We start from the raw sequence: 25,964 nt of genomic DNA, 5'->3' as shown, positions 1-25,964 counted from the left end.
ACAACGTCTAAAAGCGTACTGAGATGGTGAAATAATAATAACGTTTAGACTAGACCATGCTGGCTCATCTACAGAAATCTGATTTACTTGTGGAATAAAATAAACTCAACTTTAAGAACATTTAAAATAAAGAACCTACAAGAACCAAAATATTAATACATATGTATATTCATCAGTATGGTGCTGCATTAAAGGCAACAACTACTAAACTGTATTATTTATTTTTTTACTCACACTCACTCATTCTTACACATACATATGTATGAAGACATCTGTTGGTCCATGTAGAGCGAAATATACCCAGAAGTTCTAGGAGACTGTCCCGAACTAGTGATTTTACCTATAATTATGTGTAACAACTAGTTACATAACTAGCTACGTGACTAGTTTTTTAACACGTCCCTTTTGTATTACAATGCATTGGATTCACACACATAGAGTCAATTACCTTACTAGCAACCTAACTGATTACTTAATCAGCTACATTACTAGTTATTGCAACATGTAAGGATGATAATTTACCCTATGTTACATGGGATGTATAAAGTAACCAATTGACTTCTCTCTGCACTACAAAGAGCACTTTCGTGTCAAATTACCCAATATATATAAATTGCAGTCAGCCAAGTAATCTGAAATTAGTGACAATTACAGTATATAAGGGATACATTGACCACTTGCTTAACTGCTGGGTATTGAAGAACTTTACTTGCATCTGCATGAAGAAAAATAGTGTAAATATGCAAATATTTATTTGCGCCTTATGTGTAGCGAAAGCTGCAAACATATTGTACTGTGTAAACCTGTGAAAAAGAATTTTGCAAAAATTTATTTTAATATTTAATAAAGATTTTTCTCATGTTTAATTTACATCGTGTCGAAATTAAAGTAATTTCATTATAAAATGATTTTAAATGATTTCAATATTTCAAGGTGTGACTACATATAAATACTCACCTTTACATATACTAGATTCGACCATTTTGTTTGAAGCCAATGTTTGTACAGAAAATCATTCGAATTTGTATGAAAATATAAAATTCGAAAATATTTTCTTTCGATTCAAATAACACACAGTTTCAAATAAAAATATAAAAATTTTCATTTAAAAAAAAAACTTCTAATTACATAAGAACTTTTAACTTAAAGCACCCTTAAATTAAATCAATTTATGTGTATATATGTACTTTTTTTGTTCCAGTGTATTTTTTATTGTTAGTACAAATCAAAATCTTTATTTGTGCTGCTACTAATAGCACTTCTGTTGCTCTGTTGCTGCTGACGCTGTTGTATTTTCTGTAGTTGTCGTTGCTGCTGCTATTGTAGAAGTAGTTACACAACTTTGTAACGATCGCACTCCGTTGGTTGTAGCTATTTTTAGATTTTGAAGTTTATTTTTATTTTATAGCTGGTTTTTTGTTATTTATTTATAGACTGCAACAACAACAAGATGAATAATAATAATAGTGACAACAACAACAATGAAAACTAAGCTCAACTATTGCTTTGTAAGCACGTTATGGCAGTAAATAGTAAATACTTACTTGCACACACTGTCACACACTAAGTACTTACTTACACATGTACATGCCCAGCAGTTTAGCAAGTAGTCAATGTATCCCTTAGATACTGTAATTTCCACTAATCTGATCACTTGGCTTCAATTTATATATGTATATTGGGTCATTAAATGTCTGTAAGTAATCTAGTCAGTTTAAACGATTATTTTGTACAGCCCTTTTGTGTGCGTGATATGTACAAACTGATTTTATACAAATTGTATTGATATAATTCTCATACAGTTTACTTTCTTTTTGCATAAGTAAACTTACATCCCATATAATATAACATGCAGTCAATGTCACTTTGGTGTTTCTAAGTAATCTAGAATGTAGTCACTTTAATGGTTTAAAGTTTATGGTTTAATGGTTTAAAAACTATTTGAGGTCAATTAGTTTCCGCTTAGCACCCATAGCTAGTAACTCTATGTAATCGGTATGTGAATCCACTGCCTTGACTACTACGGAGCAGCTATTAGACAGGCTATTTGTAATCTATGTAGGGTCAACATAACTAGTACGTAGCTATTTATGTAACTACTGATGGGTAAAATTACTAGTTTCTGACAGTCACCCAGAACTGCTGGGTATATATCTAAATCCAAGTATGAAGACATTTATACAAATGTATTTACAAAATTTACATTTATTAGTATTTTATGTATGTATGTGTTTTGTTGTTGCTTTATTATAATTTTTTTGTAAGCTACAGATTCTTTTCTTAGATTTGTATTTTTGTAAAAAAAAAATTAAAGAAATACCTACATATGCCTGAGTTTTAAATGTAGTTTGTATTACAAGTATAAAATTTTGTTAAATATTAATAAATTTGTTCAATAATTGCATGTACTGGTTGAAAACTTTTATTTTTAGCTAATATTTTATACAAATTGATCATGTTTTTTGACAACTGATTATGATCAATTATCAGTGCTTTGTGGAGATTTCGTGGAATTGTTGATTAAACATATAAAGGCATGATTTTTTAATAAAATATCGTTGCGAGTTTGCTAATTTTTTAAGGCAATAGTAATAGAATTTCTGTGATAAAAAGTGTAAACAAGTAGAGTTTTATGATTTTTTGTTGTTAGATATTATTTTTAGCATTAAAAAAGTATTCACACCTTTTTTTTTAGGTTTATTAACCAACCCTTTTGCATTTTACTTATCGTATATAAAACAAATTAATTTGTCTTTTAAAAATGTTCTACAATTTATAACATATATAAATTCCTTTCAAATTGACAAAAAAAATGTCGATAAAATGTCCTCGAAATTTTTTAAGAAACTCACAAATTTCAAATCGGCCCCCATCCTAATCCATAATAGGTACATCCGTTTATTAGAATGGACAATTTTTTTTGGAAAACAAATTTTAAAATGTAGAATATAAATGCATGATTGAAATGTTGTGATTTTATTGGTTACAAGCAGAGATGTAGATTTTGGTAAAAAACTTTTTTTTTTATCAAAAATCTCTTAAGCGTCAAATAGCAATGAGGACCACTTTATTTAAAAATCTTAGAACATTTCTATATTTAACATCCATAGGTTAATGGGTTAATGAAATACAAAAGCTATTTTCTATTCAACATTATTTTATTTTAACTATTGCTAGTTTGACCCAAAACACGAAACATCAAAAAAATAAAAAAAAGTGTTGTTATACGATTTTGGTAAAATGTTTTGCATTTAGTTTTTAGATGACAGAGAAAAATTTTAGACTTTGGAAGCATCGGAAATGGAAAAAGTTCGGTCGGCTCTAGCTTATAATTTGAATAGGTTTACTGCACTTGTAGTGCACTTCTATGATCACTAGCACCTCGTGCATTTGTGTATTTTGTCACGTCTCTATAAACTACATAATATATTTCTGTTTGTTATTGTTTTCGTGTTTTTGTTTTCTTCTGTTTCTTTTCATTGTGTTTATAACTTTGTTTTTCGTTTGCACTGCATTGTTTGGTTGTTTATGAATATACGCTGTACTCGTTCACACATACATACATTTTAGTAACTAGTGTGTATGTAGCCGGCAGTTCTAAAATTACCAATTGCCACGTTTGCTACTAGACAGAGTCTGGACACAAATTTGATATAAAATATCAATATCTAAGTCTTTCCGAAAAATAAATATACTTTACAATTAATCAGCTAATTCTCTGTACTACCAATAACTAGCAGAATCACTTTACTAGCTACTGGTAGTGCAGAGAGTGTCGCAATGACATATCTGTCTTTAATTAGCCAAAAAAATACTAGAAAATAGACTCTTGGGTAGCAAGTAATATGCTTTTCAATTAAAACAACATAATCTCTGCTCTGCCAATAACTAGCAGAATCACTATACCAGCTACTGGTAGTGCAGAGACATGCCAGTGGTTATTTAGCCAAAATAGAAAATAGACTCTTGGGTAGCTAGCTACTTTCAAAATAAAACAAGAATTGAGCAACGCACAACTGGTTCCACAGACTGCAGAGTATATTTTGTGTGAATATCTCTCATTTATTAGACCCATTGCTTGTCATGTACAAAGTTCTTAATACGTAATGATAATCATACAAATGCTAAACAGTGGGAATACACTAACAAACACCACAAATAAATTCTAAGCAGAAACTACCAGTAACTAAATACTTGCTTAGTTTAGTTACTCTCTGAAATAAGCACTCAGTCAAAAGCATGTAAATTTAAAAATACCTTTAAGTAAAACTCTGTTAAACTAAAATATTTATTAAATGGAAAACAAATTTGTATACGAATTGAGTAAGTTTATTTGATTTGTACAAATCACCGCCCCTAAATATGATCGTTATTGTAAGTTCCTTATTGAAAAATTTAAAAGAAACGTTTTAATATTTACTTAATTTTCTGTTTTCCCTTTACTTTTTCCTATAAATCTTAGCATGTTCTTTATCGTACATTGGTCTTATCGTTTGTAATGTTTAAATAATACCTAATCAATATTTTATCAAATTGTTTAGCATTAAAAAGGGGGGAAAATTAAAATTTCCCAGAACTTTTATGTATTTATGAAGAAATAAAGTTATTAATCAGAAAGCTGAACAAAAATAAAATTGTTTTTGTTTTAAAGTAATTCTAGAGAATGTTTAAATAAACAGCTATATATTTCACAATATCAAAATAAGATTTTTAACACATATGGAAAAGCTATAAAATTATACACACAGTTACAAAAATATCTAAATCTAAATACAATTTCAATAGAATATCCTCAGTGATTTACATTTTCTAGTAGAATTTTTATACAGTAAATATAAGCCAGTAAAAATTCGGCAATGGCTAGTTATGATTGACTAACATACTTTGTAATGTTTTATATAAAATATTAAAATTGTATGATTAGAGTTTGTGATTTTCCGCCAGGGATTCCTAGAAAAATTAAAATTATTTCCCTATAATTCCTTGGTAATATAACGGTCTGATGAGCAACTAATAATTTTATTTTTAATTTACATTTCTTTTTGTATCTCTTAATAATTGTCACCCTGTTAGCATATGTAAACAATTTTGATTAAATTCAACTTTAGCTGGTATTTAAAAGTTTCTCTTAAGGGATGCATGTCAAATATTTCAACACAATTTAAATAATTTCATTGCCAAGATCTTTTCACAAAACATTTTTCATCTAAAGAAAACAAAAAAAAAAAACAGACTTTCGATTGATCGTGTGTGTAAATGTTGGTGAGAGAATGTGTAATATATCGTATGAGAGATTATTCATAAATGCGTATGCAAGTAGATTTTTTTGTTTTCAGTTTTAATTGAAAACAATTTTCATTCACATGTTTACTCTGTTGTACGTGTATTCACTCGTACTCGTATAAATGTATGATGGCTGACTACATGTGAATAAATTCGTATCTATGTACGAGTATGTTTCATAAATATGCATGTTTTTGTATGAATGTGAATGTAACTTGTTGTCATGTCCGTATTCACATATTTGTCTGAGTAAATGACATTTGAAAAGTTTGTAATCATTGCTTTTTTGTGTGTGTGTGTGTGTGTGTGTGTGTGTGTGTATGGTTGGTGTTACTCGTAAAAGTTTGTTTATTATAAAAATTCACATGTCTGCAACTCATGCATTTTCATACGAATGTGCTCTGGTCTACATGAAAACAAACAAAAGTAAACAAATTAATTTGTATTTAAAATATATAAAATTAAAACAATATTTAAATGCCCGCTGAGTGTGTTAATAATATTTACAAACAAATTAGCAAAGAGCTCAATAATAAAATTCACCAAAAAGTTTTTAATTTTTTTAAATAAAAGTTTCATTATTTTGTTATCTACATGATTTTTTTATAAATATTTCCAAATGATTTTTTCTATTTAAATGTTGGAAACAATTTTCCATAACTACTTTTTTGAATTTTTTTTAAACATGTTTCTTAATTTTTTTTCTATAAACATGTTGCAGCAACATTTTCTTCTGTATATATGTTCCTACTACATTTTTGTCTGTAAACTGTTATTGCATCATTTTTTCTATAAACATGTTGCTGGAACAATTTTTTCTACAATCATGTTCCTGCAACATTTTACTCTATAAATATTTTATTGCAGAATTTTTTCTATAAACATGTTGCTGTAACATTTTCTTCTGTATACATGTTGCTGCAACATTTTTCTCTGTAAACATTTTATTGCAGCATTTTTTCTGTAAACATGGTGCTGTAACAATTTTGTCTGTATACTTGTTCCTGCAACGTTGTTTTTGTAAAATTGTTTTCTATAAATTTAAATTTTTTCTGTAAACTTGTACATATTTTTCTATAAACATGTTGCTTATTGTAGTAGATCTTTATATATATTTCTTATTAGTATTATAAACTTTGTTACTTTTAATTTAATACTCATTGAGATTATGAATTTTGTTAATTATTTTTTTGTCATATAAATATGTAAAAATTTTCATTCGAAACTATTTCTCAAACATATAACATTAAAAATATTATTTATAAAAAATAGAAATATTAATTCTAATTATTATTTAATATAAAATAATATTACCCACACTTATACAAATTTAGCTTTATAATTTTTTATAACCATGTTACAGTAAAAGTTGTTCCATAAACATTGCGTCTATAAATATTTTGCAGATATATTATTTCTCCAAATATTAATAAAATTTATATGTTATTTATACAATTTGTTATTGATACAATTTGTTTGCATGTTGCTGCTAAAAGTAAGAAATTCAGAAAATATTTTCTATAAACATGTTGCTGCAACCTTTTTTTCTGTAAACATGTAGCTGTTTTTTTTATATACATGTTTTTATGAAACGTATAAACAATTTTTAACATGTTGCTGCAAAATTTTTTCTATTAACAGTTTTTTGAAAAATTATTTATGTTGCTTAAACAAATTTTTACATATTGCTGCAACATTCTTTGTATATTGAATAGTTTAATCACAAGTGCAAAAATTGCCAACTTTTCTTTTGAAAATTAAAAAAAATCTGAAAATATTTGACAAAACCTAAATAAAAATATGGTAAGTAAAAGCATCCCAAACAGTTTTTCATAAAATTGTTACTTTTACTCTTTAAAATTTCCTAATGAAATATTTCTTTATATTTCTGTCTTAATAAAATTATCATTTTATAATGAATTAATAAAATACAAATTAAAAAAAAATAAACAAATATTTATCATTATCTATTCAAAATTGTCAGTTCTTACGTTATTTTCTTCCTCACAAATGTTTTAAAATCTTTTCAATTAAACATTTTCCCAATATGTAAAAAAAATATCTGAAAAATTAACTACATCCGGTGGAAAAAAATCTGTTAAGCATTTATTCTTGGCATGGCGGTATTAGAAAAACACAATAATGTTAATGTATGGTGGTTTCCTCCAGAATTTTGCCAATCACGTTATGGTGAATATCACGAAAGTGGCACTAATTCCTGTACTTTGATTTCTCTTATACTGGCCGATAAAATGGCCAAAGAAAGAGTTTTTCAAGCTTTAAGTCAGACTTTGCCAAAACGTGCCATTGAAATATTTGGTGATGCCATGAATGAGGGCAACATAGTTTATGCCAGGATATTCAGTACTAACAAGAAACGAACTCCTAATCTTAATATACCCGAGGCGTTGACAGCTTTAGGTGGCCAAAGTAACATGCAATTTGATTTACGGGAATGGTTTTATACCCATTTAACGGCAAATCCCCATAAAGAAACCTATAATCAGTCCGTACCACATCGCATAACACAAGTTTTAAGACTGGGAGTACAACTGTTTAAACAACCGCCCAGCAACAGCAGAGCTAGAAATTTATTTGCTGCTTTAATAGCTGACAGTCGTACCACGGTATTTATATTTGAATTCCCACAGAATGTTGTGTCATTTTTTGACTCACATCAACATGGTCGTCGGGCTGGTGCCGTGGTGGCCCAAGCGGCTATGAATCATTTGCCAGATTTGAGTCATTGGTTTGTTAACATGCTGCATGAAGTGTACAAAAGCCGGCCTTCAATTTATGAAATATCATTTCTTACTACTAGTGCTGATGCACCAAATCTGGAAACACCTTAAAGAATGAATTACTTAACAACAGAAACACTGGATGTTAGTTTAAGAAGAAACAATGATATTTTCTAAAATAATAAAAACTTAAATAAAAAATCATCATTAAAAGAATTCGAATTCCACCACATTTTGTAAATATTGATTTTAAATAAATTTTGGTTTATAAATAAAATAAATCTGAAGAAATTTTTGTGTTTATATAAAAATAAACAACCGTGTGCTCATGAGTAACATTTTATTCTTATAAATATGACAAATTAATCATACGCCTCCAATGAAAAGTTAGATACAATTTATGTTACAAACATGAGAACGTATGATTAATATTTATTTGCCAAGAGTAAATTAAAAATCACTTATATGTCTTATTTATAATATATTTCTTTTTTAGTAGAAAACATTGCTACTCATAGGTGTCGCGCTGATCGGCCCCGGCCTAAGGGGCCATGACGCGGTGGCCCTTTATCATCTTACAATTGCTCTCGGTGGCAGTAATACTGGTTCCGGGTCTTAATGTGGTGCGCGATAAGAACAATCGCATTGTTGTCAATGTCGGCTATCTAACCGCCTTAACAGGTGAGCTCAAAGATAAGCAGGGTCTAGCTATATCCGGAGCTCTTACCATGGCCTTGGATGAGGTAAGTTTAAAGTTTATTTTTTATTTTTATAAATAAATTTTACTTTATTATGTTTTCTTTTTTAAAGATCAATAATGATACAAATTTACTACCCAATGTCTCGTTGAAACTGCGCTGGAACGATACCAAAGGTGATACCGTACTAGCCACCAAAGCCATAACGGAAATGATTTGTGACGGCATTGCCATGATATTCGGTCCCGAGGGCCACTGTTATGTTGAAGCAATTGTCACTCAGAGTCGAAACATTCCAATGATATCCTACGTAAGTATCTAAATATATTAAAAACAATATTTTATACGAAAATGTGTGTGCAAATTTTATATGTTTAACAAAAAAAAAAAAAACAATTCAAAGTACATATTTTCTACACACTTGTGCAGTTTGACAATAGATAAATCCTTTATTTATGCTTGAATTATTTTGTATAAAATTTGTCATGTTCATGTAATTTTATACATATTTCTTCGAAAAGTTGAAAAAAGTCTTTAACAAAAATGTAGTTTTTCTAGTGTTGGTGTGCTTACATTCCTTAACCAACAATACAAATGTTTTCATACATGTAAAATTCATTTCCTTTTTAATACGCTTTCATGTAACAAAAAAAATATAAAAAAAAATAAATTCAGTATGTCACAATTTTCATTTATCTTGGAGATTGCATAAAAGTCACAATGATTATTGTGGGAAAAAGTTTTCTTGAGAAGACAAAAATATCACTTGTTAAATACAGTTCCAAATTTATGAACAACAAAAAATACTACTCAACAGATAGGGTTCCTAATGGGAGGAAAATTGCCAAGAATATTTGTTTCTTTATATGTATGTTTTCTTCTTAAAGTGACAGTATTATTTCTGCACACATAAAACAGAATCGTTATGATTTGTAATTCGATTTTATCCATTGATTTTTTTCGATACCAGCAACAGAAAATCTGTTGACACAGAAGTCTTATGATATAAATAAACGAATTTTCGTATATTTCGGGGAATTGAAAAAAGTCCAACAAATTAGGAACCCTAGTTCCAGAGTATAATTCTTAAGATTTGTTGCTGTTACATATGAAAGAAATATTTTAACAGTTTACTTTGAGATAACAAGAATTATATTATTCCTTGAATAATATTATTTGTTTAATCATTAAAACTTTTAAGGCAAAAATACTTAAATATAAAAATACAAAAATAATATAAATTAAGATTTTTCTTTTAAATTTCAAACATAATTCTTTTTTAACACAAACCTCAGTTGATGACTACAATTCTAAGTTAAACTCTTGCAATTTCAATTTGTAAAAGTACTTAAATTTGAAAAACTCAAGGGAACAAGAACAAGTATGTATATATTACAAGGAAGAAAGAAATCCACAAAATTCTTTAAACCCAACAGAGAAGTTAACTGAAGTTATTAAAATTAGCAAGCAAATGATCATCATATTTATTTTTTTTTAATTATTAACAGCAAACTGTCGAAAGTTTCACAACTGTTATTATGGCTCACAAATCTTATCAAATTTGTGTCTAATTAATTTCAAGTGTTGTTGAGTTGAACACTTATATTTGAAGTAAAAGTAAATCTAAAATACTTTAGTTTCTGGGGGGATGCCTTCCTCTTTAAGCATGTGCAATATTGATAAAATGAATGAATACATATTCATTCGGCAACAATTTTCTCGTTTACTTAAAAATGTGTTCGATATTAAGGTTTTGGAACATTGCATAAGACTACCATTTAATCTGTTTGCAATTGATTACTTGTGTGTCAGAGAAACAGTAATGAAAAATTGCTTGTAAATGCTTTTCAAAAGACTTTTGTTTTCAGCATTTATTCGTAATTGGAAATAATCAAGTTTCTTTTTTTTTCATTGCAGAAATGTCCTGAAAACCGAGCCTCTTCCATACCCACATTTGCACGTACTGAACCACCAGATACACAGGTAAATATTTGTTTTTTTCTTTTTTAAGGAGTGCAATGTTTTAATGTAAACATTCTTTCGTTTTACAGGTAATTAAATCGGTCATATCGCTGTTGCGTTATTATGGCTGGAAAAAGTTTTCCATATTGCATGAGGAAAGTTGGAGCATGGTGGCCGATTTGCTGAAACAAGAGGCCCACAAAAAGAACATGACCATTAATCACAAGGAATCATTTATTGATAATATGGCAAAGTGTTGTGAGGAAATGTTGGCCTGCTGTCGTACTGGTTTCTGGTATCAGGTAAGTACAATTAATGAAATGAATGAATTGTGAATTGAATGAATTTCTCTGTTAGATTGTACAAAACACCATGAATCGTACACGCATCTATGTTTTCTTGGGCAGTGCTAATGCTTTGGTTGAGTTTATGGCTTCCATGGACACGGCAAATCTTTTCTCCAAAGGCGAATACATGGTGATATTCGTCGATATGATGACCTATACGCCAAAGTAAGTATTTCACATTGTGTGTATTGTTTGCAACAAACAAGCCAGTTATCTTGATTTGATTTGTTGCATAAACTCAAGATCACTGAGCTTGCTGTGCTTGCAAAGCTAAGCAATTATGTTGTGTAATTTAGTCATACAAACATCACTTCACATTAGAGAAGCCGAAAAATATTTGCGTAAACCGGAACACATCGAGCATATGAAAAGTTGTGGAGAAACTGACAATTTAATACAACGTGCCCGCAGTCTTCTAGTGGTTGCCTCCACCCCACCCACAGACAGTTATGAAGAGTTTACCGCCAAAGTGAGAGAGTACAATTTAATGGAACCGTTTAAATTCACATTGCCACACATATTTTTAAACAATAATTTTATTAAGGTGAGTTTACAATTGTATGAAAGTAAATACATAGTTTCTTTCTACTAACTAGTATTTGAACATTCTAATTACATAATTGTTTGCATAGTTTGGTTATTATACATAAAAAGTTAATGCTAGTTAAATATTTGCAAAACAGATATAGGATATATGTAGTAAACTAAAGGAAGTAACTTAATTTGCATTTCTTTATTTCTGCAAACATTGTTAAATATTCAAAATGTCAGTTTCAAGCAATCATCATAAATACATACATACATACATACATACATACATACATACATACATACATACATACATACATACATACATACATACATACATACATACAATGCTAGACATCGTTATGATTTTGAAGGAGAAATGCTCAAGTTTATTTTAATTTTCTGTCTTCCTTTTCCTTTAATTGCAAAAATAAGGTGTGTGTTTTATAATACTTTTCTTTTGTTGCCTTAACTTTACACTATACTGACAATTACATTGAACTGGAAGACTTATTTATTTGTTTATCTTTGTTTTACAAGGAAACATTTTAATAAAATTTCAACTATCTTTCTTTATTTTCTTTTCGTTTGGCCAAATTACGCCTGTAATTGATACAATGATAAATGCAGTTTGTTTCTATATATGCCGCCTACCTCTATGATTCTGCCAAATTGTATGCCTGGGCCTTGGATGAATTGCTGCGCAATGCTTCAAAAACGCAAAACTTAACGGATGAAGAAGTCTATAATATAGCACGAGATGGTAGTAAAATAATTGAGACAATTATCAAGAATGGAACCTATAAAAGTAATTATATTAAATCAATAAAGAATGTTAAATAAATCATTGAAATTATTTTTAAACAACAGGTGTTACTGGCGCCACTATTAAGATCGATAATAATGGAGATTCGGAGGGCAATTTCTCCGTGTTGGCCTATAAACCGTTTAAGTATTCGTATCGTGAAAATCTATCATGTAATTTTCATATGGTACCTGTGGCACATTTTCAACAAGGATCTGATATTCCAGTGAGTGAGTCGTCATTTTTTGTTCTTGTTTTATTATTTCTACATTTTACACTCATTCCTAATTTCCTATTTAAATCACACTCATGTTTTTATTATTATTATTTATGTAAATGGTGTTGATCATTAACTATTTTGTGTTATTATAAACAGAAATTAAATGTGTTAATTTTGTTTTATTTTCTAGGAATACAAACTCATCAATGGTTCTATGCGTGTGGATTGGCCTTCTGGCGGTGATCGTCCGTTTGATGAGCCCATGTGTGGTTTTGCCAATGAATTGTGTAAAAAGGACGATCGCCATATAACATCTTTGGTGGCAGCTGGCATTTTAGGTTTATTGCTCTTTTGTGCCGGTGTTGTTACCATGAGTATCTATCGTAAATGGAAGATCGAACTGGAAATAGAAGGTCTTCTATGGAAAATCGATATATCTGAAGTGAAAGGTTATTCGGGCAATGATATTGTCTCGTCACCCAGTAAGGTAAGAGGCTTAAATTATGATTATTATGCTTTAAATATTATAAAAATTTTATAATTCCAGCTAAGTTTGGTTAGTGCCCAATCGTTTGGCTCTAGATGCTCAAATCAAGTGTTTACATCCACGGCTCGTTTGCGGGGCGCAGTGGTGCGTATAAAAGAACTGAAATTTCCACGCAAAAAGGACATGTCACGTGAAATCATGAAAGAAATGCGTTTGTTGCGTGAATTACGCCATGATAATGTTAACAGTTTCATTGGTGCCTGTGTGGAGCCCATGCGCATATTACTAGTCACTGATTATTGTGCCAAAGGCAGTTTGTATGACATCATCGAGAATGAAGATATCAAATTGGATGATCTGTTTATAGCTTCTCTCATACATGATCTCATTAAGGTAAGTCTTCCGAATCACTAATAAATCTAAATATGTAATAATAATGTCTTAAATTTATTTTAGGGTATGATTTATTTACATGATTCGTCGTTGGTTTTTCATGGTAATCTGAAGTCGTCCAATTGTGTGGTCACTTCAAGATGGATGTTGCAAGTGACCGACTTTGGTTTGCATGATTTAAGGCACTGTGCTGAAAGCGAATCCATAGGAGAACATCAGCACTATAGAAGTATGTTTAATTGTAGCAAAATTATAATAGAAAACTAATTGAAATTATCATTTAATAGATCAATTTTGGAAAGCTCCCGAAATTCTAAGAAATCCCCATGTGTATGGCTCCCAAAAGGGTGACGTTTATGCTTTTGCCATAATAATGTATGAAATATTTAGTCGTAAGGGTCCCTTTGGTCAAACTCTATACGAGCCCAAGGAAATTGTGGACTTGGTTAAAAAGAAACCCATTAAGGGCGATATGCCTTTTCGTCCCGAGTTGGAGTGCATAATCGAGGGTGAGCTGTGTCCTGATTATGTTTTAAGTTGTATAACGGATTGCTGGCATGAGGATCCTGAAGTGAGACCTGATTTTCCCACAATAAGGTAAGTGTAGTACGATTCTCATAACGTCACTAAAAACTAATATGTGACAATTTGCATATACATAGAACCCGCCTGAAGAAAATGCGTGGTGGAAAAACGAAAAATATTATGGATCAAATGATGGAAATGATGGAAAAGTATGCCAATAATTTGGAGGATATTGTTACCGAACGTACCCGTTTGTTGTGCGAGGAAAAGCGTAAAACTGAAGATCTGTTGCATCGTATGCTGCCGCAATCTGTAGCCGAAAAATTAACCATGGGTTTGGGGGTTGAGCCCGTATCCTATGATTTGGTTAGTTCAATATATTTGTAATAGTTGTGAATTTATTTAAACTAAAGTTTGGTTTCTTTTAGGTGACCATATATTTCAGCGACATTGTTGGTTTTACGGCTATGTCAGCCGAGAGCACTCCTCTGCAGGTGGTCAACTTTCTTAATGATCTCTATACGGTATTCGATCGTATCATACGCGGCTATGATGTCTATAAAGTGGAAACAATTGGTGATGCCTATATGGTGGTATCGGGTTTGCCCATTAAAAACGGCGACAGACATGCTGGCGAAATTGCCTCAATGTCTTTGGAACTTTTGCAGGCTGTGAAACAACATAGAATTGCCCACAGACCAAATGAGGTACTAAAACTTCGTATTGGCATGCATACTGGTCCGGTGGTGGCTGGTGTTGTTGGACTAACAATGCCGCGTTATTGTCTTTTTGGCGACACTGTTAACACGGCTTCTCGCATGGAGTCAAATGGAGAGGCTTTGAAAATACACATCTCTGGCAAGTGCAAAGATGCCTTGGATAAGTTGGAGGGTTACGTAACCGAGAAACGCGGTTTGGTCAATATGAAGGGCAAGGGAGATGTGGTCACATATTGGCTAGTGGGAGCTACCGAGAAAGCCATTCAAAAGAAAGAGATCGATATGACAGACTTGCCACCACCATTGTTTTGCCGTCCACGCAAGAGTCCGAAGTTGAATTCGGATTCCAGACAACCTAGTATAGTGGGGATGCACTACGCTGGTGCCGGCTCTAGGCGTCAGTCCAGTGTACCTCGAGCCGATGTCGAGTCCAATTATAGCCTTCAAGGATCAACGTATCAGGTGCAACGGGAATCGCCACGCTTGTCTATGAAACGTTATGAACGCCCTGCAGCCAATGGTGTGGGGAATTTTCCAGGCAATAGCATACCAGAATATATGGGCTACGGTGGCAGTGGTGCTACTGGTGGTGGCGGTTTAAATGGTAGTGGCGGTGTTGTCAACTCCGATAATATAACGGAGGCTTCACATGCATCGCATAGCACTCTGGAGCATTCCGAAATAAACTGTGATAATAACGGCGTGGGTGTAAATGGCGGCATTGGATCGGCCTTTAGCTCATCCCGCCTAGCTAGTCCCTCGCACAAACCTTTGGCCATGGTGCGCCCGCATCGAATTGTCAATTCTCCCAACTTTACTCAGGATATGTATGGAAGTGGTATTATACTAGGAAGTGCTGTGATTGCTCATCATAATTTACGTGAAGCCATATCCCTTGATCCCATACCATTTCAATTGCGCAAGCGTCACGAGCCAAAGATACTGCCGCCTTCAAAGTTGAGCAAGAACAACTCGAGATCTTTGGATACAGGAGTCTCGCTAATAAACGATAATCCCAATGGTGAAACGGACGAAGACTCCACACAGCATCAGAGATACAACGAAGCTACAAATGAAACGAACAATGTACCTGCTCTAGAAGAATACGAAGGCGATGATGTGGGCTTACTGATGTTGCGAGATAATGGCGATATAAATAACCGCAGTTCAGCCACAATTGTTCCTGTGGGTTCCTCCCTTCTCAACAGGCGACGTAGCGGAGGTGGCTACTCCATAGGAGGAGTCAGCACTGGTACCGGTGTCTCCATGTTGCCTTACAAACACTTGAATAACAATTGTAATGGTGGCATGACGATTGAAGAAGACGTCCAATCTCCACTACTGCAACGACAAGCTTCCCTTACGACACCCACCAGCATGGAGAAAGCTAAGCGATGGCACTCCTTAGAAAACATTGAACAGCATGCGGGCAACAGTGTCAGTTATGCCCCAGACATTGATGGCCGCCAAGCCGGCAGCTCAAATAAGGCAGCTGGCAAGAAAGCCTCTCGCAATAACACCACCGGCGGCGATTCTGGCAATTCGTCTTCTATAATAGATCGTTTAGTTAGTATTTTCCATGGTAATGGAAAAAAGACCAGTGAAGCTTCTTTAAGACGCGTGGGTATTTTGCCAAGTGCTGTCAGAGGAGTGCCCGGGTTCAGTGACATCAGCAGTTCTTCGAGAGACCGAGAGAGCATAGTTTAGTGAAAATTATATTACGTGTGTTATCATAGAGTATGTTTGTTTATATATTTAAGAATGGAACAATTTTCGTTATGTAGAATTGTGTCTAGTCACAGTCTCTAGACTAGTTTATTATTATTATAATTATTTTTATTAATACATATGTATAATTATTTATATTGCTAATTTGTTTCCCCCTCATGCAAAATGTCCCTCAACGCGCCCCAAACGGATCGTTTTAAAATGTTAATTTAAAATTTTGAGTTTATTTTTTTAAAAAATCGGTCAAATATTAAAAAAAAGAAAAAATGAATAAAAAAAAACATTAGGATTTTTTTTATTTTAATTATAAATAACAGTGTTTGATCACTTTATGCGATTTATATATTTATTTTTTAAATTTGTAAAATGATTTGATTTAACACTGTTTAATGGGTTTATTACAATATTTCAAATAATGCGAAATTATAAGACTTTTCCACCAAACAAAGATAAATGTATTTTTTTATATAACATTTTCTTTATATTTTTTTTTTTAGATTACTTTATTATTTTTTCATTAATTTAATTAACAAAAAATATACGTACATACACTACTGGTAAAACAACCATTTAATTAATTGTTTTAATAATTATAAGAAAATTTAATTAAACCTCGACATTCATTAACAAAAAAAAAAAAAAATAAAAACAAAAACAAAAAACTTCAAGTCAATAAATATTAAATTTTAGTAAAAATTTAGCCATTCATATATTTTTTGTTTGTTTTTTCTTAGTAATTGTAATTATATTTCATTAGTTATAAGTATATAAATAATTTTAATTTTAGCTTTATTATATTATTGTTGTATTTAGTTTTTTCCCTTTTCTTTTAATTTAAAATCCACAATTTTTAGGCCTTTGTACATACATAAATACCTACCTACCTACCTACCTACATATAAATAATTTAAGATTGTGTGTTTAATTAATAATAAGAAAACAAGCTAATTAATCAAAATTCTTTGTAAGTTTTTAATCAATCAATCAATTGTTTTCAAGTGATATTGATGATAATGTTTTCTGATAATTCCTTTAATCGACGATTGTTTTGTTTAATTATAAAGAAGATTGGTTATTTAGAAATATAAAATTAAAATTAATCGCGCAATTAAAAAATTGTTGTTAGAAAATTATACAGAAACCCAAACGGAAAACAATTTTTAAATTTTTGAATGGAAATAACTCAGTTTTCAAATTAGTTTTATACAAAAATTTGAAAAGGTTTTGCGGTGGTGTTTCTCGATTAGGCCCATAATATTGTGGTTAGTTGTTAATTATAATTGTAATAATAAAAATATATTTAGTTAGAGAAACAAAATGTTGTGTCTGCTTTTGTATCATAGAATTGTATGTGTATTGTATGTACGTGTATATATGTATTGTTGTTATCTGTGAGAGTAAATGTATGTATGTTAGTTTAGTTAATTAATAATTATGTTTATTATTATTACTATTATAATCATGTTGTCATATACAGATCAATACTGTGTTATTAGCATGCCGTAAAAATTAACCACGATGGTTTAATCGTTACCTAAAACATAGATTTTGGAAGTTAAAAATAACGTTTTGAAAAAGGTTAAATATAATTTGGAATATTTTTTCTAGGACCACCAAAATTGTTGAACAAATCTTTAAAACTTTCTAAATATGTACCATTAGAAATTGAATTCCCAACATGTAACAGTGCTACATTCGGCTGTGCCGATTTCCTTATGCACTGTTCATAAGTATTATTGAAAATAACTCTTTTATGCAAAAAAAACAAATAAGAGAGCTATATTCGGCTGTGCCGAATCTTATATACTCTTCACCAAAGTATACTTTAAGATAACTATTGAAAACAATTTTAGTTGAAAAAAATTTATTATTGAAAATTGAGGGTAAATGCAAGTTTAAAAAAAAAAATTTGGTGAAAAAAATGTTTAATTTTTTTGAAAATTGTTGTTGAAAAAAATTCTGATAAAAAAAATATTTATCCCGATTTTGACCCTTTGTCGTTTCGAATTTCTATGGCGTTATCGTTGGAAAGGTCTTTGAAATGTCTATCATTAGTTATGCATATTGTCTAAGTTAATGACTTAGTAATCCAGATATAAGTAGGTCAAAAATCGAGGCAGTTGTGTTTTTTTCTTTTACTTCAGCTGATTTTTCCGAATTTAAATACATACATACATGTATCTATCATGTATGTAAGTAAGGTATGGGCTTCCGAAAATTGATTTCAAAATACCACTCATGGAGAAGGATATAAAAACCATAATTTTACACAATAAACTAACATTTTTCCCTGCGATAATTATAAATTTGTATTGTAAGAATTCAAGTACATAATTATAAAATGCATTTAAAAGAGAAATACATATTCAAAATTCGAAATAAAATCGTTTACAATTAAATTCCTCTTCCTCTGTATTCAAATGAAGTGCAGCATGCTAATTTCACAAGATTTGTTTCAGTATATTTCAACATAAATCTTTCTGAGTATATGTGTAGTAGTAAACATGTATACATTATTGTTTTCTAGTTTTAATTAAATAAAGAAAAAACCAACTACTTTGTAAGAAATTATCATCATAATTTGTAATCATGTATTTAGGACAAGTTTAAAAACAAATAAATTAAATCAAATAAATAATCAAAAAAAAAAAGATAACTAAATATTTGTAAAACATACATAATAACAAATGTACTAAATGTATGTAATTATTAGAAAATATTTACATAAAAAATGTTTGTATTGTAATTTAAATCTTAAATAAGTATGTTATAATAGTCTATTAAAACAAAACAAACAAAAAAAGAAAAACAAAAACTGAAAATTACCTTGAATTGTTTAAACAAATAATGTTCATCAATTTTGCTTGTATTTTTGTTTTAGTTTCATAATATGTTTGTTGTACAATGTGTGTAAATGTTGTAAAGTTTGTAACTATATATAACAAAAAAAAAATGAAATCATGCAAAAAGTTAAAAAAACGATGACCATATAAATTCTAGTTATTTTTGTAATTATTCTCAAATGAATTGCCATATGAAAAATATGAATATTTTCAAGTTTCAATAAATAAAATATGAAAACAAACATTTTTTATTTCACAGGTTAAAAAGGGGTTAAAATGTTTATAAATAAAAGAAAGGTGTATTAGCCGCTGTATTTTTATTAAAATAATACACAATTGGTCAATTCACAAGGTCAATTATCAGTCATATTGTCATAATGTCCTAATATATCAGGACTCGGCGGCTCGGCTTAACCGACTCTTAGGTATTCCGCACAGGTCTCTGCTGGTTGGTTACGATAACACAATAAACATAGCATACAAAGTAGTATTATTTCAGAACATTTTTTGCTTGAAATGCTATAATAACGATTGTGAAATATTAGGACATTATGACAATATGCTACGATAAGAGACCTTGTGAATTGACCAAATATTTCTAAAAATACCAAAATATATGCATAAATACGATAAATACTTGCTATTCCCTAAAAATTAGTTATTTGGTTTTTCGCCCGCGCTCCACTGTATTTTTTTTTCTAGATTTTGCAAAAATCCGTAAATTTCCATCAAATACCAGGAGAACATAATTTAGCAGGAAGTGTTTTATAATTTTTTTATATTTCCGCCTAAAAGTATGTGAAGCTTTTTTAGTATTACACATATAAGTGATGCCAGATGGTTACTTTATAAATAAAAACAAACGTTTATTGTTTTTCGTAAATAATTACTTGTTTGTATATTTTTATTGATTTTTTTTAAATTATTGTTGTATTTACTATAACTATTAAATGTTTTTTCAATATTTTCCTCAAAAAAAAATGTATTCGAAAAATAATTTAAGATCCTTTGGCTATATGTATTTGTGAAGCAAATAGTTCATAGTTTTCTTTTACATTTACAGGAAGGTTAATTAATTAATATCAAAACTTAAAACTAGTTTTTTAAATTTTACAAAAGCATTTTCTTTCTTACATTTAAAAGCAAGAGCACAAAAAAATAACACATTTAACTAAATAATAACACAGTGTACATTTAAACTACACGAAACAAAAAAAAAAATCACTTGTATTCATTTGATAATACTTGTCAAAGTGGTATAACCGGTGGGACCATTATCATTGGCCGAGTTCGAATTACGGCAACAGCCACAACAGCAAACTTTACGTACCACATCCAAGAAACTGCTGTGATCAAAATCATCCATAGTGTTCATGAAAACACCCGATGTCAGGTCCTCTTCGGTGCGGGTACCCACAAATTCTTTCAGATCTGACACTGGGAAACCATCGCGATAGTAACGTTTGATGGTGTCATAAGCATCCATTATGACAGAGATAAAGAGTGATAGCACCACATATATATACAGGGATATAAAGGAATACAGATAAATCTGACAGAACCACCATAGCCAACTGGCTTTCGAGGACATGGTGGCAAATGTGGCAAACATATCATCGCCATTGATCAATGAAAACAAGCACTCTGAGGTGGTGGCCAAAGAGCGGAATTTCATGTGGTATGGTCCCAATATCAGCCAACCGCAAAAAGCAAAGCCGGCATATATCAAAAGAGCAGCCACTAGGAAGCGGAAAATTTTGGGAGCCGCCTTTTTCAAAGTCAAAATTACCACATTATAGGTTTTAAAAAAACCTAAATAACGCAAAACACCAAACCACACCAGCAGATTGCCTATACCCAAAAATAAAGAACAAGTATCCCACTGATCCACCACCAGGAATTTTCGTTCGATTTGCTCCTTCAAAGCTGAACCCAAAATCAGTAAAACATCATTGAATAAAATCATAATATACCTAAAATAAAGGAAATTAAATAAATTACATAAAAAATTATTGATATTTCCATAGTAATACCCACCAGAAATTAACAAATTCCAGTCTACCCTCAAAGCTCAATTCCTTGTTGAAATGGCTGCGGAAAAAGCCCACCGTTTGACATCTCAGCAAATAGGCCCGGTACAATGCTCTGGCACACAATGCAAAAGACAGCAAGCACACCAACAAAACAAATATATTCAATATTGATCTTAAAATGGCATCAAATTCAGCATCTGATATAAAATCCACATCTCCCTTGCAATGCAAACGTGTAGCATCCGCATCTAAAGACAATAACATTTGGCCATCATGATCTCTATTATCGAAGAATATGGTTATATCAAATTTAAAACAATCGGGAGCCGACAAAGGACCGCCATAAGCTTTAAAATTAACCGTCTTTATGGCAAATACCAATGTAGCCTTAACCAGTGAGGAGAAACTCACTTCCACGCCGCGCTGCATTAGATATTTTTGCACTCCTATGGCGGTAACATTGGAGGGCAATTGTTCACAAACCAACTCAATTTGGGGATTAAAAATATAGGATTCATTAAAACCAAATATGGTGCCTTCACGATAATTGTACAGACACAATTTCAAAGGAGCCATACTGTTGTCCTGGGTTGGATAGTCGTAGGGGCCAATGGAACGATTCATAGCGGCATAACCGTTTAAAGCGTAATCTATGGTATCGAAAAATTCAGTTTTCTCATAGAGTGCAAATGGACCCACAGAAGGTGGATAAGATTCAACTTCACGCGACGAATCCCAACCACGTAAAAATAGATGTGAAAATGCAATACGATTATCCCAGGTGTAGTTGATGTGATTGTAACGTGAGTGAGCAAACAGACACAATTGCATGGTGACCAAAACGATTTTAACAATCTGTAAAAGGAAGAAAAATGGTAATGTTAAATATGCATATATAATACAATGTTTTCAAATTGTTTATAAAATGAAATCATTAAATATTAGTTTATAAAGGTATAGTATAACAATTCATATATTTTTACAGTTTTTTTTTTTTAGGGAAATCCCACAATACACTAATACTGTTAAAGTAAATTAAAATGTGTATTTTATTTGTTTTGTTTTTATTTATTCGTTTTTAAACATTTTAACAAAAAGATGACGCAAATACAAAGCAAAACATCGAAATGCAATTAATAAATATACATATATTAATTTAAAGCATGCTAGTTGTTTATATATTTCACCTGCATAAGTTTATAAACATTAAACGTATTGCGTACTGAGTGTTACGAAACAATATTCAAAAACATGCATATTTAATATATGCAAAAAAATTTAACTGTTCTTCTGGTTTGATATATTTGATCAAAGTCTAATTCAAATTTGAAATTATGTTCGTGGAATTAAAAGACATGTTCCTGAATTTTGAAAAAGATGAGAAATTTGTGTGCATGACTAAATAAGTCAGATGAAATAAGGACCGATTTCAATCAGAAATCTTTTATATCCCTCAAAAAAGTATGAAAACTATTTTTTGTTGAACAAATTTTTTGAACAAAATTTTATCCCTTCACGCATGAAAAAAATTAGTTGGATACATTTTTTTTGCTGGAAACAATCTTTTTTGTAAAAAAAAAATGTTTTACTCATTGTCGGTACGAATTTCCAATGCATGGGAAAAGTTTTGGAAATGTCTACCATTAGATATCCATATTGTCTCTGTTAATGACTTAGATCCAAAATAAGTATAGATCAAAAATAGGTAAAAAATCGAGGTAGTTACAGTTTTTTGCTCATATCTGGCATTTGTGGGTCGATTTCTCACTATACATTTAAGTTACAAATTACATTATTGATTTCAAAACGGGTATAAATAAAAACAACTAAATAATTTGAACATCTAATTCTTAGAATTGTAATATTATATACAAAATCATTATAAAACTAAATTTTCTTGAGTACATATGAAATTTCAATTTAAAATGTTAGTTATAAATAAACAAAACTATTAAATTAAAACTAAACTAAACTGATAACTAATACACATAAAGTTTATTCTTTATTATCTGTTGTACTTGCTTAAATAACCCATGGAAAACAGAAAAGAATGATGGTATAGGTTTATACTAAATATTTTAGTATATTAAACAAAATTTGTTTTGATTATTTGTAAAAGATATTGAATTATTATGCCCAGATTACAAAACAGTAATAAAAATAAGTATTAAGCAAAAACTGCAAAACAATAGAAATTTATTTAAAACAACCAACTTGTATATCATGTCGTCTGCTTGTGTTTATTTTTAGAGGAGGGTGGCGTAAATATAATTCGTAATAAGCGTTTTTTTGTTTTCAACGTATGTTTATTTAACTTGATTTTGTTGGTAAAATTAAAACAAACAACGTATTGTGCTACTAAGATAACAACTGTTTAAAAAATTAACAATTTCTACTATAGTATGAGTAATATTTAACAGAATAAGCTAAAAATTGTAATATTTTTTTAAATAAAAAATTAAAAAAACATAATTAACAATTAGAGTTAAAAACAGACGGACACACTTTGGAAAACAAATACATACGACTTTATCAAAAACTTTAAAAATAATTATCAACAATTTTAACTCAATTTCTAACATTTATAACAATTGCTAATATGTAGCAAAATTAAAAAGGCCTAGTTATAATTTGGTTGCTTCACTGTAATAGCAAATAAAAACCAAATTTTCCCTAATCTTTTTTTAGATTCGCATGGCTGGTTTTTATTTGCTTAAGCTTGAACAAATGTTTTTTTTTTAGCAGAGCCAACGAAAATTTTCTGTTTTATCATATCTATTTTTAAAATAAAAACTACAAACTGAGCATACAAGTAAAGTTTTACGCCCTTAGTAATATAAATGTTTGTCAGCGCTTTGATTTCTATATTAAATTTAAAACTACATTAATTAATGTTAAATTCTTAAACAAACAAAAATGTTCATTGTCATTTAAGTATGCATAAATTCAAAATTACTTCTCACAAAAAATATAGTGTGATAACAATGTGGGTTTTATGAGAAAGTACAGACTATAAGATGCACTAACAGCAGAACACTTCTTTATCAATTTACAACAATAATAAACACATTAGTTTAGAAAACATCAGCGTTTTAATGGCCTTCACCCGCATTATTACGATTATCAACAATTTAAATTTACCTGCACTACAAATTTGTAGGGAAATTTTCGTCTGGCTTGCCACTTCTCAATGGGATTCATAAAATAGAATTGTAATTTGCGTCTCATGCGCTCTTCATTATACATGGCCATAGGAGAGACACCTTCTATACATGTAGATGATGCAGGCATTTCATTGAATCCACTGGCATTTCTGCCAGCAGCATCGGATAAAGGCGTATTCATAGCTTCCTTATAAGACTGTCTCGAGGCTGCTGTATGACTGTGGGGACTGGCAAATTCTTCATCACTTTCACAGCGTGAATCTTCCCCACCACTTGGTCTGCGACGGGTTACCACTACATCTGGTGCTTCTGTTTCATTTTGTTTACGGTCTTCCTTGGTGGCAGCATTATAATTGCCTGTTGACATTGTATAAGCTCCACTGCCGTAATTTGTTAATTCAAGAGACTGCACTAAGTTTTCTTTTAGAAAGGCAGAAAATTTCTTTTGCTGTTCGGACTAGGTGTTGAAATATTTGTCACCTTGATCCGCTTACTCACAGCAAAAGAAAATTTCTACGTCGTATATCGTTTATTTAAAATTGAAATTTTAATATTTTTTTTTAAATTTTATACAAATAGAAATGCTTTTAATACATCCGTTATTAATTAATTTATGTTTTTCTTTAGCGTACACTTTAAATAGTAAAGAAAATAATGATAAAATCGTACTAAATGAAACTTTCGCTTGTTGTTTTGATTTTTTTCTATGTTCTTTGTTTTCATACGAATGAGAGATGTAGAAAAGTGACAGAGTAGTCGTCAAAATACCGACTACTGTTTTAAGTGTTTCTCAAAAATATGGCAGCATAGAGTTCAGCGTTGTCAACTTTTTAATTTAAAAACGCTCTCAACGTATATTTTCATTGTTTATTTTTGAAATATTTACATTGTTTAAAGAAATATGTTTATGTAAATTAACCATATTTCATCTCATTATGTGCTACCAAACTTATTAAAAGGATATTTTTTGTAATTTATGCCTAAATTTAATAACTGCTTTTAAAATCTGTAGATTTGTTTAATAAATCGCTAAATTAGTTGCACTTGGCGGGAGATTTTAGTTTCTATCTTAAATTGTTAAAGAGTAGAGTAAAATGCATAAAGAAAATGGCTTAAAAGTGTTTTTTATAAATAAATTATTTTATTTCTTAATTTATAATCTATTATCTAACAAAACCTGATTAGGAAAGTGTATTTAAAAAAAGGTACAAATAAATATTAAGCTTATTGTTAATAATTTGTCTTTAATCAATTTCTTCTTTTTTTGCACAGCCTGTAGTTATGAAATGTTGGCAAAATATTGTAAATTTATCAATCGTGTAATTTAAAGAAATTAAGTGAAAAAATATCAATTTAAATCTATTATTATAACATCCTCAACAGGATAAGTTCATTTGTGTTATTTCCGGCAGCCGTTCTAAGTGCCTTAATGTTGCCAGCTTATCCCTGTCATATAAAGTGGTAGAACTAACCCGGGAACAGTTTTGT

General features: G+C 30.4%; 3 protein-coding genes across 8 annotated transcripts in view; 2 read left to right on the top strand and 1 right to left on the bottom strand.

Annotated features, from left to right (window-relative positions):
- LOC135955609 (receptor-type guanylate cyclase Gyc76C-like) overlaps nucleotides 1–19,521 on the top strand; it is an 86,241-nt gene extending 66,720 nt beyond the window's left edge. For 2 of the 6 annotated variants that reach the window (XM_065505965.1, XM_065505964.1), the window contains 14 exons: nucleotides 8,524–8,767; nucleotides 8,835–9,032; nucleotides 10,640–10,705; nucleotides 10,774–10,986; nucleotides 11,042–11,196; nucleotides 11,353–11,575; nucleotides 12,190–12,367; nucleotides 12,430–12,590; nucleotides 12,775–13,071; nucleotides 13,132–13,464; nucleotides 13,528–13,693; nucleotides 13,752–14,061; nucleotides 14,127–14,355; nucleotides 14,418–19,521. In XM_065505965.1, coding sequence (XP_065362037.1) covers nucleotides 8,576–8,767; nucleotides 8,835–9,032; nucleotides 10,640–10,705; nucleotides 10,774–10,986; nucleotides 11,042–11,196; nucleotides 11,353–11,575; nucleotides 12,190–12,367; nucleotides 12,430–12,590; nucleotides 12,775–13,071; nucleotides 13,132–13,464; nucleotides 13,528–13,693; nucleotides 13,752–14,061; nucleotides 14,127–14,355; nucleotides 14,418–16,415 — 4,719 coding nt within the window. In that variant the 5' untranslated portion in view covers nucleotides 8,524–8,575 and the 3' untranslated portion in view covers nucleotides 16,416–19,521. Of the gene's footprint in view, nucleotides 1–8,520; nucleotides 8,768–8,834; nucleotides 9,033–10,639; nucleotides 10,706–10,773; nucleotides 10,987–11,041; nucleotides 11,197–11,352; nucleotides 11,576–12,189; nucleotides 12,368–12,429; nucleotides 12,591–12,774; nucleotides 13,072–13,131; nucleotides 13,465–13,527; nucleotides 13,694–13,751; nucleotides 14,062–14,126; nucleotides 14,356–14,417 lie in introns of those variants that run through there. The other 4 variants (XM_065505963.1, XM_065505962.1, XM_065505967.1 and 1 more) reach the window with 3 other exon arrangements.
- LOC135955197 (uncharacterized) lies at nucleotides 7,199–8,248 on the top strand. Its single transcript, XM_065505522.1, has one exon. It carries the CDS (start codon nucleotides 7,401–7,403, stop codon nucleotides 8,133–8,135), a length of 735 nt encoding a protein of 244 aa, XP_065361594.1. The 5' UTR covers nucleotides 7,199–7,400; the 3' UTR covers nucleotides 8,136–8,248.
- A 623-nt stretch (nucleotides 19,522–20,144) lies between the features above and the next one.
- On the bottom strand, nucleotides 20,145–25,156 carry LOC135953162 (mucolipin-3-like). Its single transcript, XM_065502883.1, has 3 exons — nucleotides 24,454–25,156; nucleotides 21,317–22,167; nucleotides 20,145–21,252 (listed from the first exon to the last, which is right to left on the bottom strand). Exons 1-3 carry the CDS (start codon nucleotides 24,841–24,843, stop codon nucleotides 20,511–20,513), a joined length of 1,983 nt encoding a protein of 660 aa, XP_065358955.1. The 5' UTR covers nucleotides 24,844–25,156; the 3' UTR covers nucleotides 20,145–20,510.
- Nucleotides 25,157–25,964: the final 808 nt, after the last annotated feature.

Source organism: Calliphora vicina, chromosome 3, assembly GCF_958450345.1.
Source record: "Calliphora vicina chromosome 3, idCalVici1.1, whole genome shotgun sequence".
NCBI lineage: Eukaryota > Metazoa > Arthropoda > Insecta > Diptera > Calliphoridae > Calliphora > Calliphora vicina.
The sequence above is the reverse complement of the archived record's forward strand: the minus strand, read 5'-3'. Positions and strand labels throughout refer to the sequence as shown.

Coding starts and splice junctions, on each gene's coding strand:
- LOC135955197 (XM_065505522.1), top strand. CDS start 7,401: ATGGCGGTATTAGAAAAACACAATAATGTTAATGTATGGTGGTTTCCT.
- LOC135953162 (XM_065502883.1), bottom strand. CDS start 24,843: ATGTCAACAGGCAATTATAATGCTGCCACCAAGGAAGACCGTAAACAA. Junction 22,168..24,453: donor CCTACAAATTTGTAGTGCAG/GTAAATTTAAAT, acceptor TTCCTTTTACAG/ATTGTTAAAATCGTTTTGGT. Junction 21,253..21,316: donor CTGGAATTTGTTAATTTCTG/GTGGGTATTACT, acceptor CCTTTATTTTAG/GTATATTATGATTTTATTCA.